Source organism: Rhinoraja longicauda, chromosome 31 (assembly GCF_053455715.1).
Source record: "Rhinoraja longicauda isolate Sanriku21f chromosome 31, sRhiLon1.1, whole genome shotgun sequence".
NCBI classification, from domain to species: domain Eukaryota; kingdom Metazoa; phylum Chordata; class Chondrichthyes; order Rajiformes; family Arhynchobatidae; genus Rhinoraja; species Rhinoraja longicauda.
In genome coordinates this window covers 16439165-16456936 of record NC_135983.1, presented here as the reverse complement: position 1 = coordinate 16456936, position 17772 = coordinate 16439165, and the positions used below count along the sequence as shown (strand labels likewise).

Sequence of the window (17772 nt, the reverse complement as noted above, 5' to 3'; positions counted from 1 at the left end):
CTCTGGCCACGGTTCCTCTACCCTGGGAAAGGCGCCATGCTCCAAAAATACCTTGAGCCTTAATTTAGTTTGGTTTGGTGAGAGGGTGTGGAAACGGGCCCTTCAGCCCACCGAGTCCACACCAACCCTTTCATTACTAGTTTTATGTTATCCCACTTTCCCATCAATTCATTACAGTCGAGGGGCAGTTTAGAGGCCAGTTAGCCTATAAACATGCACAGTTTTGGTCTGTGGGAGTATGCAGGGGAAACCCACATGATCATGGGGAGAAAACATGCAAATTTTACATCGACAGCATTCAAGATTGGACTCAAACCTGGCTTTCTGGTGGTGTGAGGTAGCAGCTCCATCAGCTGCACCATTGTGTGCGGTGAAAATTATTGACAGGGCCCCATGTTCAAAGATGGCCATTGATTGCTCACTAGAACTCTGGAGAGCATGCAGAGGTGACATTTTTGGATAGGCACTTTCCCATGTTCTCCAGAGATGTTGCTTGACCCGCTGAGTTACTCCAGCACAATGTCCTTTTGTATATTATCCAGCATCTGCAGTTCCTTGTTTCTGCTGATTGAATTTGGTAGAATAATGGAATGAAGATTCGGAGACAGTTTCTTCCCAGCTGTTATCAGGCAACTGAATCGTCCTACCACAACCAAAGAGCAGTGCTGAACTACCACCTCTTTGGCAACCCTCAGACTATCCTTGATCGGACATTGCTGACTTTACCTGAATGGAAAATAATTTCATCAGTATTGCCTTCCTACAATCTTAGTCATCAGTAACTATAGAGATACAATAGTTCTTTCCTTTTTTGCCACCTAAGGCTCCAATCACGGGCTCTAGGTAGTGTTGGTTCAAGATGGACCCAAAGTGCTGGAGTAACTCAATGCGTCAGGCAGCATCTCTGGAGAAAAAGGATAGGTGACGTTTCAGGTTGGGACCCTTCTTCAGACCCGAAATGTCACCTATCCACTTTCTCCAGAGATGCTACCTGACCTGCTGAGTTGCTCCAGTACTTTGTGTTTATCTTCAGTATAAACCAGCACCTGCAATTCTTTATTTCTACATAGTGTTAGTTCAAGGTCCAGTTTGTGGATGAAAACCCATAAAATGATTGTCTGGTGCTCTTCATGAAAATTAGAATGTCCAGGCTATTATTCTTTTGCCTTCTAATATTCTGGTTATGAATACAGATTGGTGATATAAACATTTGTCTGAATCAGAGAAGATTCCGTCACTAAAACTGCTTGGTGCTTTAATAATTTAAATAATATACGATGATCAAATAATATTCAAATTATGAATAATAAATAATGTAGAGGATGCAGAATAATAGTGAGATGTTATCGGTGTATTTTTCTTGTAGATAAAAGGGTGCAGGTGCACATATCAATTAAAAATTAAGCTACATTCATCAACTTTTTTTTTCAATCCACATAGCAAATGTTAGTGACACTTTAGCTCATTATATAATAACCAAACTCTAGTTCTAAACAAATAAATGTTCCAAATGGCACAGTGATGCAGCTGGGACCCAGGGCTTGGTCTTGACTTTGGAGTCTGTGGAGTTTGCATTTTCTCCCTGTGACCATGTAGGTTTCCTCCAAGTGTTCTGGTTTCCTCATTGTCCCAAAGGCATGTGAGTTTTAGGTTAAATGGCCTCTGCAAATTGCCCCAAGTGTGTAGAGAGTAGATACGAAAGTGGAATAGCTTAGAACTAGAGTGAGCGGGAGATCTATGGTTGGCGTGGACTCGGTGGGCCAATGGACATGTTTCTATGCTGTATCTCTGAACTAAACTGGTGATCCATGTTCAGTTAGAGATACAGAAGAGAAACGGACCCTTTAACCCACAGAGTCCGCACCGATCATGTTAAGCACAATTCATAAACATATGTGCCACGTTACAGTACCATCGCAAGAAAATAACTCGTGATAATTATCCTAATGTTTGAGTCAAATGTAAACTAAAAGGAGATCTCTTCTGCCTGGTTTGTTGAACTTTATAGATTGTCTAATGTATACAGAATCATAATTGAAAAATAGTTTCAAATTGATATGCATATTTTTCTCCAAACATGATTTGAAATTCAGACGGTGTCCATTTGAAACTGATGTGATTTATCGTCGGCTCTGTCTTTCGAGGGGATAAAAGGTCTGGGAAAGGGTTTATGCAATGCTAAATAAATAAAACGTGCATCAACTCTGAGTTTTGTTTAGATAGAAGTTTATTGTTTTGTTTTGTTCATGAAAGAATGCGTGACATAGCAATTATGTGTTGTATTGGGACAGAATGCTGCAATGATATAAAACTCAGCTTTATCCTCTTTTAAACTGTTATTTAAAAGATCGGGCAAAATGACTTCACACGCACAATGAGACTTGCATGAATACAGCTGTGATGTTAAAAAGGTTTATTTAAAAAAAAAAAAAAATCTTGTCTCCTGGTTTCTGTCACTTTTAATTGTCAACTTCCTCGCTTGCCATTCTTCTTAAAAAGCCACTTTAAGTGCTGTGTGTTTGCAAGATGAAAGCGGGATTTGCATTGCAATGAGTTTTTATGTGATGTTGAATAGACATGTATAAATGAGATTGGATTTACTGTATTTTTTTTCCTTGAGCCGACTGTGATGTCCTGAGTGGCTGCCGATCGCTGGCTGGACTGTGAGAATTCTGCATGGATTTTTGTCTATGTGTACCTTGAATGTGGCAGCCCTGGAGGTCTTCTTCCGGATTTAATCAGCTGCTCCCGACACCGCACTGCTGCAGCAGCATGCTGTCGACCTGGAGAATTGCCTCTTTGTGCACCACTCCACGTCTCCCTTCAAAGTGTGTGAAAAGATCAGCCTCATTTTATTCTAATCTGACTTCACTGCTATTCAGGCCCCGACAAAGTGCCGGGCTGTGTGCCGTGGAATTGTGCAGCCAAACTAAAAAATCTTGACATCCTTTAATGAGGCAGAATGTCCATTGTGTGAGTTTATCTCACTGTCTCTCAGTTGACTGGCCCTTTTTAACCTCCACCATATTAATGTCTACATCACTTGAGCCTATTAGTTAATGCCCTGTGGTACCTTTTATGGGGGTGATTTCCCCAGTCTGAAAAGGAAACTGAACTATGCCATTCATCCTTTTTTCCAGGAGTAAGCATGGGGTTGGACGCATAGACATCGTAGAGAATCGTTTCATTGGTATGAAATCACGCGGTAAGAGACTTCTGATGGATCCGGTTTAATGTTTTTTAAATCTGTTTTTTTTTTTTTCGGTTCTCTCCATACAAGCCAAGTATATATGTTGACCTCGCCTGACCGACTTTATCTGTTGCCTCCATTCAGAGGTTAATTTATTGATCTTCAAGTGGTTCCATGTCTACCTGCAGTCTTGTGTAGCCCAGGAGATCTTGTCTGAGCAACCCATAGTAAAACTTATCATGGAATAGCAGTTCTGGGTTTCGGAGTGTGCTGAAAATCTCCAGAATTGTGCTCTTGTTGTTCTGCTTCTTTTAGGACCATGGATCACACTTGGAAAATTATGTCATTATTTTAGAGTGATTGAATATAAGGGGAAAAAAGTGTTGAAATTAAAACGAACTGACACATGTTTGCTTGTCTATATCCTGGCCTCCTCTATCTTTAATCTTTGATCATCTCTGAATCTAGTCAACAGAATGGTTTGACTGGGCTTATATTCACTGGAATTTGGAAGGATGAGACGGGATCTTATATAAACATATAATATTCTTAAGGGATTGGACAGGCTAGAAGATGCAAGAAAAATGTTCCCCATGTTGGAGTCCAGAACCAGAGGTCACAGTTTCAGAATAAGGGGTAGGCCATTGAGGACTGAGATGAGGAAAAACTTTTTTGCCGGAGAGTTATGAATTCTTTGCCACGAAGGAGTGGAGGCCAATTCATTAGATGTATTCAAGAGAGAGAGAGAGAGAGAGAGAGAGAGAGAGAGAGAGAGAGATAGAGATAGAGATAGATGTAGCTCTTTGGGCTAACGGAATCAAAGGATATGGGGAGAAAGCAGGAACTGGGTACTGATTCTGGATGATCAGCCATGAACATATTGAATGGCGGTGCTGGCTCGAAGGGCCAATTGGCCTACTCCTGCACCTATTTTCTATGTTTCTATGTTTCATCCCGATTCCAGCAGCCATGTGCTTTGCTGCCAAGGCCTGAAACTCTGGAATTCCTTCCTCAAACCTTGCTTCCCCTGTCCATTTGCTTCTTTTAAGATGTAGAGTCATACAGTGTGAAAAACAGCCCTTTGGCCCAACATGCACATGGAAACCAACATGCCCACGCCAACCTCATCTACAATCGTCCCACCTGCCTGCATTTGACTCGTATCCCTCTAAACCTATCATATCCATCTACCTGTCTAAATGTTTCTTAAAAGTTATGATTGTACCTGCCTCAACTATCTCCTCTGGCAGCTCATTCCATAAACCTACATGTGAACGATGTGTGATCTGTGTGCATGTGATGTGTATGTGATATGTGATATTTTTGAAAAAGGTTGCCCTTCAGCTTCCTATCAAATCTTTCCCCTCTTATGTATTATAAGAAAAATGGGCTTGTGGTGGAGAGGAAACAAAGGAGATTTATGAAGATATTGTTGGGACTGGAAAATTGCAGACAAAGAGAAATGTGATAAGTTGAGTTTTTTTAAGAAAAGGAGACTGATGGGAGATTCAGTTGAGATGTATAAAATTGTGAGGATCTGGCTGTTTCCTTCTGCAAGGGGGTTTGAAACAAGGAGGCATAGATGTAAAGTAATTGATAGAAGGAGGGAGATGAGGAAAATGATTTCACCAACAGGCCAGTTGGCAGCAAGGTCTAGAACCGTCCACGTCTGGTGGTAGAGGCAGAAACCCTCATCATATTTAAACATTATTCAGATGCGTGCTTGAAAACCTTGTACCTGCTAGGCTGCAGAACTTGGCTGCATGTCGCATTCGACTGTACGTCGCATAAGGCTGAAGAACACTCTTGATTTTCACTGGCACAATGGGCCAAACGGCCAGCTTGTGTGTTACTGATTATAGTCGTAGTCATGCAGCACGGAAAAAGGCTCTTTGGCCCAACTGGTCCATGATGCCCCATCCACACTAGTTCCATTTGCCTGGATTTGGCTCCTATCCCTCCAAACCTAAACCTGGTTCTTTATGTTTCAGTGACTCTCTGGACCCTATGAGATATCTGAGCTTTTGGTTGCCTATCCTAACCAAATAAGTGACCTGATGTCTGATTTGTTTAATGCTCCAGTGAAATGCCTTGGGACATTTTTATAGACAATAGGTGCAGGAGTAGGCCATTCGGCCCTTCGAGCCAGCCCCGCCATTCAATGTGATCATGGCTGATCATTCCCAATCAGTACCCCGTTCCTGCCTTCTCCCAATACCCCCTGACTACGCTATCTTTAAGAGCTCTATCCAGCTCTCTCTTGAATTCAGAGAATTGGCCTCCACTGCCTTCTGAAGCAGAGAATTCCACAGATTCTCAACTCTCTGACTGAAAAAGTTTTTCCTCATCTCTGTTCTAAATGGCCTACCCCTTATTCTTAAACTGTGGCCCCTGGTTCTGGACTCCCCCAACATTGGGAACATGTTTCCTGCCTCTAACGTGTCCAACCCCTTAATAATCTTATGTTTCGATAAGATCCCCTCTCATCCTTCTAAATTCCAGTGTATACAAATCTAGTCGCACCAGTCTTTCAACATACGACAGTCCCGCCATTCCGGGAATTAAGCTAGTAAACCTACGCTGCACGCCATCAATAGCAAGAATATCCTTCCTCAAATTTGGAGACCAAAACTGCACACAGTACTCCAGGTGCGGTCTCATATTTTCATATTTTTCATATTTCAGATACAGCGCGGAAACAGGCCTTTTCGGCCCACCAAGTCCGCACCGCCCAGTGATCCCAGCACACTAACACTATCCTACACACACTAGGGACAATTTTTACATTTACCCAGTCAATTAACCTACATACCTGTACGTCTTTGGAGTGTGGGAGGAAACCGAAGATCTCGGAGAAAACCCACGCAGGTCACGGGGAGAACTTCCAACTCCTTACAGTACAGCACCCGTAGTCAGGATCAAACCTGAGTCTCTGGCGCTGCATTCGCTGTAAAGCAGCAACTCTACCGCTGCGCTACCGTGCCGCCCACTAGGGCCCTGTACAACTGCAGAAAGCATTTGCCAATAAAGGCACTCCATAAACACAGGTTGTTATAATATCACTTAGTAAAATTAGTGCAATTCAGTACTCAGCATTGTGAGGCAATTGTCCTTTAAGTTTGCTTGTTGCTGTTTTTATATACAATAGCGAAATTATGGCGAACTTAGTAAAGATGATTCCATTGAGGAGTAGAACGAAGAATTCTCCTTATTGGACGAGCTGATTAAACAAGTGCAGCTGATTATACTTCTGGGCTCTGAGTATTAATTAATTTAACTAGTAATCAGTGCTAAACAGAAATCAATAACATCTGTGAAAACCATAATTAACTGTCTCTCAAAGCTTCCTAAAACCTAATGGGATAATTTATATCCCTTGGTAAGTGCATTAATTGTATAGTAAACAGTGCAGCCTTTTGTAAACCCAATCTATTATCAGCCGAGAAAAATAAAACCATGGTTTTTAAACAAAAAAATGAATGGGGGACAGATGTGGAGTCGAACTTGGCAATGAGCCAGGGGAAATAGACAAAGAAAAGTTGGTATCGATCCCTTCAGGAGACCAACAAGACATTTTTGTAACTGAACTATGAGGCTTGACGAGGGCACTGCTGTTGATGTTGTGTACATGGATCTTCAAAAGGTGTTTAATTAAACCATCCTATTGACAGCTAGAGAACAATCCTGCGATCCTATCTACCTCATTGGAGACCCTCGGACTATCTTTAATCGGACTTTATCTTGTGCTGCAAGTTATCCCCTGTATCACGTATCTGCACACTGTGGACGGCTCGATTGTAATCATTTATAGTCCAGGAAAATAACTGCAGATGCTGGTTCAAATCGAAGGTAGACACAAAATGCTGGAGTAACTCAGCGGGCCAGGCAGCATCTCAGGAGAGAAGGAATGGTCGCTGACTGGTTAGCACACAACAAAAAGCTTTTCACTGTATCTCGGCACACATGACAATAATAAACTAAACTAAAATGTTGCAAAATAAGTACTAATAAAGAACAAAAGTAGCAGCAGGAGCATGGATATAACATTGCTCTGCAGGAAGCTGATTGCTCTGGTCAGTAGGGAGATGGATAATGGAGTTCCCAAGGATTTGTATTTCAACCAAAGCCATTCCTGTTGCATGTTGGAGAGGTTATCCAGAAGCTCAATAAGGGCAGGGCAGTACAGGCAGTCTATATTAACTTCATTGAGGCCTTTGGAAACGTTCTACATGCTAGGCTGCCCTGGAAGATTAGATCATATGGGATCCAAGGAGAGCTAGCTCATAATTGAATACATAATTGGCTTGGTAATGGGGAGCAGAGGGTGATGGTGGAAGGTGATTTTTCTTTCACTTGGGAGGCCCGTGATTAATAATGGACCCTAGGGATCAGATCTGGGGCCCATTGCTGTTTGTCATCGACATCAACGATTTGGCTCAGAAATTTGCAACTGGCATCGTAGATGATGAGGAAGATTATCAAAATCTACAGCGGGATCTTGGTCAGCAGGGTAAGTGGGCTGAAGAATGGCAAACACAATTTAATTCAAAGAAGTTAGATATGAATGGACGGAGCACTATTTAAAATGTGCCGATATCATAAACCGTGCATGTGCAGTAAAGATGATTGGGATGGACTTCCAAGGGACGGTGATGGACCGGTGGCAAATGAGCTTTAAACCAGAGAAGTGCCAAGTGATACATTTTAGTCAGAGGAACAAATAAAGGCAATTGAGATGAGGAGGAATTTCTTTAGCCAGACAATAATGAATCTGTGGAATTTATTGCCACAGACGGCTATGGAGGCCAAGTCTTTGGATTTTTTTATAGTGGAGGTTGTAAGGTTTCTGATTAAAAGGACGTCAAAGGTTACAGAGAGAAGGCAGGAAAATAGAGTTGAGCGGAAAAATAGACCAGCCATAATAATCAAATTGATGGGCTAAATGGTATAATTCTGCTCCGATGTCTTATGGTGAGTCGTGGGCACAGAGGGCAGAACACAAAATGCTGAGCTAACTCAGCAGATCAGGATGACACCTGGTGCACTCAGTTACTCCAGCACTTTGTTCTACTGCATGTGCAGTTCCTTGTCCCTTAATGAGTAGGAACTGTTATGCTGGCTTCACTGAAATCAAACTGGAACCTGTATCTTAGTGAATTGAATGTGCAGCAACATGAGACTTTAAACTACATAGAGCAAGGCAGGAGTTTGAGCGGTCATTTTTAAAAATGAAGGAGAAAAGGCCAGGCCAAGGCCATGGATAGCAAAATGGATGATGGAGTGAATGAAGGCTCATTATCTGAATTCACATGACATTCATAGCAAAGATGATGCAGAGAAATGGGTCAATGTAATTGTCCCTGCAGATTTGTGACTGGAAAATGATCAAGGCACTGGAGGCAATTGAAGAATTGTCTTATAAGAAAATAACTGCAGATGCTGGTACAAATCGATTTATTCACAAAATGCTGGAGTAACTCAGCAGGTCAGGCAGCATCTCGGGAGAGAAGGAATGGGTGATGTTTCGGGTCGAGACCCTTCTTCAGACTGAAGTCTGAAACGTCACCCATTCCTTCTCTCCCGAGATGCTGCCTGACCTGCTGAGTTACTCCAGCATTTTGTGAAGAATTGTCTTTCTCCATTGTAGAAGCAGAGGAGAGATAGTCATTGAGGACTTCTCCCACCTCCTGGAGCTTCACACACAGATGTTCACCTTGGTCTTTGATGGACCACAGTCTCTCCCTAGTTACTCTTTTTCCGAATATACTTATAAAATCATTTTTGAACTCATCTTAATCTTTGTCAAAGCTATCTCATGCCCCCTTTTTGCCAGACCTTAAACTTCGACTATCTCACTTTTAATAGCCTGCCTGTAGTGTTCTGATTTGCTGAGTTGGCCGTTTATAACCCAGCAATGTGAATATTCATGTTCATAAGTGATAGGAGCAGAATTGCTATTGAGGGCGTGTACCTTAGGTTCACGAGGTTAATTCCCGGAATGGCGGGACTGTCATATGTTGAAAGACTGGAGCGACTAGGCTTGTATACACTGAAATTTAGAAGGATGAGAGGGGATCTTATTGAAACATATAAGATTATTAAAGGGTTGGACACGTTGGAGGCAGGAAACATGTTCCCAATGTTGGGGGAGTCCAGAACCAGGGGCCACAGTTTAAGAATATGGGGTAGGCCATTTAGAACGGAGATGAGGAAAACCTTTTTCAGTCAGAGGGTTGTAAATCTGTGAAATTCTCTGCCTCAGAAGGCAGTGGAGGCCAATTCTCTGAGTGCTTTCAAGAGAGAGCTAGATAGAGCTCTTAAGGATAGCGGAGTTAGGGGGTATGGGGAGAAGGCAGGAACGGGGTACTGATTGGGAATGATCAGCCATGATCGGGGTACTGATTGGGAATGATCAGCCATGATCACATTGAATGGTGGTGCTGGCTCAAAGGGCTGAATGGCCTACTCCTATTGTCTATTGCCTATAATTAGGCCATTTGGCCCATCAAGTCTACGCCATTAAATCATGGCTGATCTAATCTCCCCCTCAAACCCCATTCTCCTGTCTTCTCCCCATAACCCCCGACACCCGTACTAATCACGAATCTTTCTATCTCTGCCTTAAAAAATATCCATTGACGACCTCCACAGCCTTCTTTGGCCATGAATTCCACAGTTTCACCCTCTGACGAAAAAAACCCCTCCATCTCCTTCCTAAAGGAACGTCGATTGTTCCTATATTGATTTCTCTAACTTCAAGTAATCCTTGCATCCCCTCTCTCTCCGTCCCTCCCCCACCCTAGTCATTGTACTAGTTTCGCTGTCGTTCTGTTGAGTTTCACTGTCTGTATAACTCGTTACCACCTAACCCACAGTCATCAATGGACTACTGTGGGCTCCACCTTTCCTTGATCATGGTTGCTTCCTGGGGGCTACAAAATGCACTAGTGTCCATGTAGGCTGGGACATAAGGAAAGATTGAGAAATCCAGGTGACAATCTGCCTTTGTTAATGGCTAATGTGGGATTTGTGTAAACAATCCACATTAAAATCTCTTTCTAAGATTGTTTGCCTATTCAGAACTGAATAACAATGTCATCTATGTCCTGTGGCTGTGTTTATTAACATTTTAATCACCTATGCTTTTGTTTACACAGGCATGACATTTAGAGCAGATATTGTGTATTCAGTTTGTGGGTTTTTTTGTGTGCTCTCTGCCTATTCTTGCCCTGGTTAAAAGAAAGAAAGAAAATTGTGAAGAGATGCAAAAATTAGTATTAACACCTCGAGCTGTAGAAATACTTTCATTGTGCGCCAGTCAAACAAAAACCGTAATTAAAAGGCCTTATGACTGCACATCAATTTAAAACTTGATGCATCACATCATATATAATAGATCAATGAATGTATTGTGTCTGCGCTATCAAAGAACGGTTGGGCCTATTATAGATATTGTTAATTGACAAATGCAAGATTTATATAGAGAGTGATTCTGTTGTTCCAAGGAGACAGTTCGAATTAATTGTCACTTGTTCCAAATATGTAGCAAGTCCTATTTTAAGTCCATTATAAATCGGGAGAAAAATAAATATCACATTTTTCCAGAAAATAAGAAGTGCAGGTCATGGTGGCAAGGCATTGAATTAATCACTGATTTCTGTAATTCTGTGCACTGTGCAGCCAACATTACATTATTTGAAATCAATTTGTTAAAAGCCTTAAGTGTTAACTTAATTAAAATTTTCCTTTCCTTCATTGAAATTCTGTAAACAAAATGGATACGTTTTCTGGGACAATTTGCCAAAGCAAAATTCCGTTCCTTTTCCTTTCTCTTGTCTTTCCTCCTGCCTCCCATCTTCCTTGTCAGCTTGGGTCTCTGTTCATTCAGTGTACAAACCCTGAATTGGGTGCAGAGCCATCTTAGTTAACCCTTCTTGATCTTAAGCCCCAATACCATCTGCAGGAAAACAGGATTAGCTTAGTTGGGATGTCTTGGTCAGCATGGATGAATTGAGCTGAAAGGGCCTATCAAACCGCAAAGCACAATGTTGGAGGAAGTCATGAGGTCAGGATGCATTTGTGGAGGGAATGGCGTTTCGGGACGGGACCTCTCCACAGATGCTGCCTGACCCACCGAGTTCCTCCAGCATTTTGTGGGTTTTGCTCAAGATTCCAGAATCTGCAGCTTTTTGTGTCTTTATCTTCCAGCTCCTTGATGCCCTTATCCTAAAGTCTATTAATCCTTGTCTTCAGTATACTCTGTAAATTAACAGACAACGCCCTTGGGAGTGGTGTGAGGGAGAAACAGTCTAAAGATTCATCATAATTTGAATGAAGAATTTCCTCCATCTTTTTTATTGATGTGACAAAAGGATAGGGTGAATGCATTGTAATTCTGACCATAAGACTCTGCATTCACCACATCTATTCCCTTCGTGATTTTGTACACCCATAAGATCACCCCTCAACCTCATGTGCTACAAGGAATAAAGTCTTATCTTGTCCAACCTTTCCCTATAGTTCAGGCCATCAAATCCTGGCAACATCCTCCTAAATCTTCCCTGTACTCTTTCCAGCCTAATGGCATCTTTATTTGCATCTGCCATAGAACATGGAACAGTCCAGCACAGGAACTGGCCCTTTTGGCCCACAATGTTCATGCCAGGACCAGCCTTTATCACCCTACACATTATTCATATCCCGCCATTCCCTGCATTTCCATGTTCCTGTACAAAACCCTCTTGAACGCCACTGTCATATCTGCCTCGAAGGTAGACACAAAATGCTGGAGTAACTCAGCGGGTCAGGCAGCATCTCGGGAGAGAAAGAGTGGGTGATGTTTCGGGTCGAGACTCTTCTTCAGACTCGACCTGAAACGTCACCTATTCTTTCTCTCCCGAGATGCTGCCTGACCCGCTGAGTCTTGCTATTGAGGGCGTGCAGCATAGGTTTACTAGGTTAATTCCCGGAATGGCGGGACTGTCATATGTTGAAAGACTGGAGCGACTAGGTTTGTATACACTGGAATTTTGAAGGATGAGAGGGGATCTTATCGAAACGTATAAGATTATTAAGGGGTTGGACACGTTAGAGGCAGGAAACATGTTCCCAATGTTGGGGGAGTCCAGAACCAGGGGCCACAGTTTAAGAATAAGGGGTAGGCCATTTAGAACAGAGATGAGGAAAAACTTTTTTAGTCAGAGAGTTGTGAATGTGTGGAATTCTCTGCCTCAGAAGGCAGTGGAGGCCAATTCTCTGAATACATTCAAGAGAGAGCTAGATAGAGCTCTTAAGGAAAGCGGAGTCAGGGGGTATGGGGGGAAGGCAGGAACGGGGTACTGATTGAGAATGATCAGCCATGATCACAGTGAATGGCGGTGCTGGCTCGAAGGGCCGAATGGCCTCCTCCTGCACCTATTGTCTATTGTCTATTGTTACTCCAGCATTTTGTGTCTCCCTTCAATTTAAACCAGCACCTGCAGTTTATTTCCTACACATCATATCTGCCTCTGTCACCAACCCAGCAGTGCGTTCTAGGCACTCGTCACCCCTTGTGTGTACATTTTTGAAAAACTTGCCCGCACCTCTCCTTTTATCACATTTATTTTATCACATTTTATATGTTTCTCTGATTGTGGCATCTACATGTTAAATTCAGTTCAGCTTGGTTCAGATTGTCAAGTGTACCGAGGTACGGTGAAAAGCTTTTCTTTCATGCTATCCATTCAGCGGAAAGATAATACATCAAGTCAAGTCAAATTTATTTGTCACATACACATACACGATGTGCAGTGAAATGAAAGTGGTAATGCCTGCGGGTTGTGCACAAAAAGAATTACAGTTACAGCACATAAATAAAGTTAATAAGTTACTATTAGTGTCGACAAAAATTTAGTCTCTGGGGTTATAAAAGTTGACAGTCCTGATGGCCTGTGGGAAGAAGCTCCGTCTCATCCTCTCCGTTTTCACAGCGTGACAGCGGAGACATTTACCTGACTGTAGCATCTGGAACAGTCTGTTGCTGGGGTGGCAGGGGTCCCTCATAATCTTGCTTGCTCTGGATCTGCACCTCTTGATGTATAGGTCCTGCAGGGGGGCGGGTGTAGTTCCCATGGTGCGTTCTGCCGAACGCACTACTCTCTGCAGGGCCATCCTGTCCTGGGCAGAGCTGTTCCCAAACCAGACTGTAATGTTGCCGGACAATCGTTGATTACAATCGAGCCATTTACACTGTTTAGATACATGATAAGGGAATAACGTTTAGTGCAAGGGATATATCCGTAATGTTTGGCAAATATCTGATGTTATGCTCAACGATTATTCCGAATACTAACATGAACCAGTCTGTGAGCATTTTGAAAATCGCTTTTCTATTTCTCTTGCCTAGGTAGGTAACTTAACATTTTATCTGTTAAATTCCACTGACTATTCTCTTGTCTACTCGCGTGACCTGCACTAAGAGCTGATTGTTTACCTAATCAGTGTTGAAAAGAAACCAAACTCAATAACCAGACAGAGGAATTTTCATGATATTATTTTCTCTTTGCCTTGGGGCACAGTGGAGTTGCTTGGCTTTTATTGCAGTGGAATCTATTGTATTTGCCCACCCAGATTCCACAGGACCGCGATAAACAACAGGTTCCCATTTTCAAATACATTTCGTCTTTTCTTTTGACACTTTAGGAAACCATTGAGCCCATCGGGTCTACGGTGACTTTCAGAGCAATAGTTCAATTTCCCTAATGTATTTCTGTGAAACCTAGCCCACGCAATCATGCAGACTACCTCTATTCTTGTGTAAGAAGGAGCTGCACATGCTGGTTTAAACCAAACATAGACACAAAATTCACTGCAGCAGGCAGCTTCTCTGGAGAAAAGGAATAGGTGATGTTTCGGGTCGAGACCCTTCTTCAGACTGAATTTTTGCTTCTTTAGCAATAAAAGTTTAAATTTATTGGAAAGAGCAAAATTAGAGTCCATCAATAAAAGTTATAGTCAACTAATCTGTATACTAAAACTCTCGTTTGTTTGTTCCTGAACTACAGTCCAAACGGTACACGATAGCGTGACAATTTTAGGCCCACCTTACTCACCATCTTCCTTTTGGTGTTAATGGATGAAGTTGCATTGAAATTGGTGTTATATTTTTTAAGTTATTCACATTTTAAAGTTTAAATCTATCTCCGAGGGAGGATAAGGAGGGTTGAGGGGGATGGAATGGAGGGGTATGAGAAGGGGGGGGAGGTGGGGGGGGGGAGGAGAGGGTGCTGCACCAATGCAGGAGAGGTTTGGGCCTAATGGGTCCACTTGGTCTAGTAGGAAATATAAGTTCTGAGGGCGTGCAGAAGCTAATGGTATTGATGCATTTAAGGAGATTTACAATGAAGAAAGAACAATAATATAGAAAGTCTACTTGATGCCATGTGCTTGGAGACCAATAAGGATTTATTCTCAACCATTGTAATTAAGACAGTATCTGGTCACTTTTCTCCAAACTGTTGATGAGCAGTTGGACATTGAGTTGTAATACAAATGGCTGCGGGCAATAAGATAGATGCAAGTTGAGATGCAAGATGTTTTGGAATCCTTAAAGGTTGTGAAAGTCGTTGAATTGAAGGAGTGGATCTCTTTGTAAAGTTTCATCCAGATAATGCTTAACGTGCTAATCCACATTGCATTTGAATTTTCAAGAGATCTGTGTGTTTGGTGTATTGAGAAAAAGGGAATGGTGTCAAAGTAAGGTTATTGCAGGAGCAAGAGTTGATGTCTGCTTCTGAGCTATCCCGGATAAATATTGAGAGGTAACTATTTGGGGGAAGCATAGTGGGGCAACAGTAGATTTGCTGCCTTACAGCACCAGAAACCCAGTTCGATCCTGACTACAGGTGCTGTCTGTACAGAGTTTGTACATTCTCCCTGTGACCATGTGAGTTTTCTCTGGGTGCTCTGGTTTCCTCCCACGCTCCAAAGACCTAAAAGTTTGTAGGTTAATCTGCTTTGGTAAAAATTGTAAATTGTCCCTAGTGTGTAGGATAATGCTAGTTTACAGGGTGATTGCTGGTGGGCCAAAGGACTTGTTTCTGTGCTGCATCTCTAAAATCTAAACACTGCTAATCTCCCTGTACCCAGGAGGACAAATATATGAGTTAAAAACAAAAACACTACAATCAGGAAAAAACAATTTGAAATTGCATCGTACCATTCCAGAATATTAAGGCTTTACAGAAATACCCAAATACTCCAATTTTCTAAATGCTTAAACAATGATTAGTTTAGAATATGAAGTATAATCTAGAAAATTTACTGTGTAGAAAGGTAAACTTGAGTAAAATGTCTCTATTCGAAGCAGAGACACGGTTGCCAAGTGAGTTTGTGCTGTCTTGTACCTATTGCTTGACGTGCTGTCAATATTCTCTTGAGTTCGTGTAAATACGAGAGAGCAAAAGATCCTTGAAATGTCAGACTTCCTTTCATCTACAGGCCAGATAAGCAGTTGCCAACACTTTGCCTCTGCAGCCTGTATTCACAAGTCAGCTTTGTATCCACAACCTTTTAGTGTCGAGCCGCTGTCAAAGCAAATGCTCCTCCACTCCGACGCCTACTGCTGGCCAGGTACCAGAACTGTAAAAGCGTAACATTTAGCATTATTGCGGTATTTAACTTCATTCTGTTATACTTGATTTAACACTCCAGTTCAGAAGTCACATTGAAATCATCGCACAGAAGGAGGCCATTGTGCACTGCCATTGCTATCTCTACAAATCGTAGCCCACTGCCCTAATTCCATGTCTCCACTGATTCTTGCAACTTTCATACTCATCCCATGCATATACTTGTGAAAATGTACATCTATATAAAAAAAAATTTTTTTTGCTTCTGTAATCTGGTGGCGAAAGATTCCACGTTCTATTAGTACTCTAAATGTGAAACTATGTCTACTTTCTCTGCATCATCTTTCCAGTCAATCCTCCTTGTTAATAATTTGCAAAATGCTGATAATAGACAATAGACAATAGGTGCAGGAGGAGGCCATTCGGCCCTTCAAGTTCAATGTGATCATGGCTGATCATTCTCAATCAGTACCCCGTTCCTGCCTTCTCCCCATACCCCCTGACTCCGCTATCCTTAAGAGCTCTATCCAGCTCTCTCTTGAGCTATTTGACTATTTCCTTTTGAAAATCTCTTGCATCTTTTCTCTTTTTCTTCACTTTCATTGAGGGGGAGGGGGGGGGGGGTGAGATGCCTTTTATAAAAAATAATTGTAAATGGAATTACTCATGAATTTTCCCTGTATAATTTTCACAGTTCTAATATGCTTATAATGGGGGTTGCTAAAGTGTAGTTTCTAACAATGGCATCAGTCTGAAGAAGGGACCCGACCCGAAGCGTGGCCGTCCATTTCCCTGCCTGATCCACTGAGATCCTCCAGCACTTTGTTTTGCCTCAACAATGTTCTGCTCAAAGTGCAACATCACGTTGATTTAAATCCATTACCTCTTTCTGTGCACTGTGGACCCCACTACTTGATTCAAAGGTTTCTCTGCACTTCTGCAAGAATTTTGCATCATATGCTTGTATATTCATCCCTTCTAATCAGACCAATTAGGATATAAATCGCTTTAATGCATCAATAAAAACTAAAACTTGCTACCTTTTTCTCGATTAAGCTGAATCAGCCAACTGTGTGCCTATCGCATGATCAGTTTTCTACATGTAATTCCTTTTTTTTTTCTTTGCACATTATTTAGTTGTGACATTTGTTCTTTCAAATATCGCCATTAGATCCTGTATATTCAGCTGACAGTTTCAAGTCTTATCTGAAGATAAGATTCTACTGTAAAGCACCCTTGAGCTTATGTCCTCAGTCTCTGGAGAGAGAAAAGCCGACTGGTGTTTGCCAGTCGGGAAGTCCAGAAGCTGGCTGCAGCCGGAGATGAGATCCCAAGAACAAGATCCAGAAGTTTGGAGATAAGTTTATTTGTTAATATGGTGTTGAAGACCGAGTTGTGGTCAACGAATAGCATCCTGATGCAGGTGATCATATTGCCAGTGAGATCCAGAGCTGAATATGGATGTGTAGGTTAATTAGTTTAGTTTAGAGATACAGCGCGGAAACAGGCCCTTCGGCCCACTGGCTCCGCGCCGACCAGCGATTCCCGCACACTAACACTGTTCTGCACACACTAGAGACAATTTTTACATTTACCAAGCCAATTTACCTACATATCTGTACGTCTTTAGAGTGTGGAAGGAAACTGAAGATCTCGGAGAAAATCCACTCGTGTCACTGGGAGAACGTACAAACTCCGTACAGGCAGCACCTGTGGTCGGGATCGAACCCAGGTCTCCGGCGCTACAGGTGCTGTAAGGCAGCAACTCTACTGCTGTGCCACCATGCCGCCCTTCAATTGGCCTTGACCATGTAAGGAATGGATTAGAAAGTGGGATAACATAGAAATAGAGTGAACAGGTGGTCAGCTTGGACCAAATGGGCTGAATGGCTTGCTTCCCTGCTGTATCGCTAAAACTAACTCTGGCATCATCTTAACATGTGTAGCAATGCAAAGTTGTCATCTTTATCT

General features: G+C 42.2%; 1 protein-coding gene across 1 annotated transcript in view; it reads left to right on the top strand.

The window, feature by feature from the left end:
• ass1 (argininosuccinate synthase 1) overlaps positions 1-17772 on the top strand; it is a 108200-nt gene that overhangs the window by 62614 nt on the left and 27814 nt on the right. Inside the window, exon 11 of the mRNA XM_078426143.1 lies at positions 3141-3205. Within this exon, the coding sequence (XP_078282269.1) occupies positions 3141-3205 (65 nt within the window). The remainder of the gene's footprint in view (positions 1-3140; positions 3206-17772) is intronic.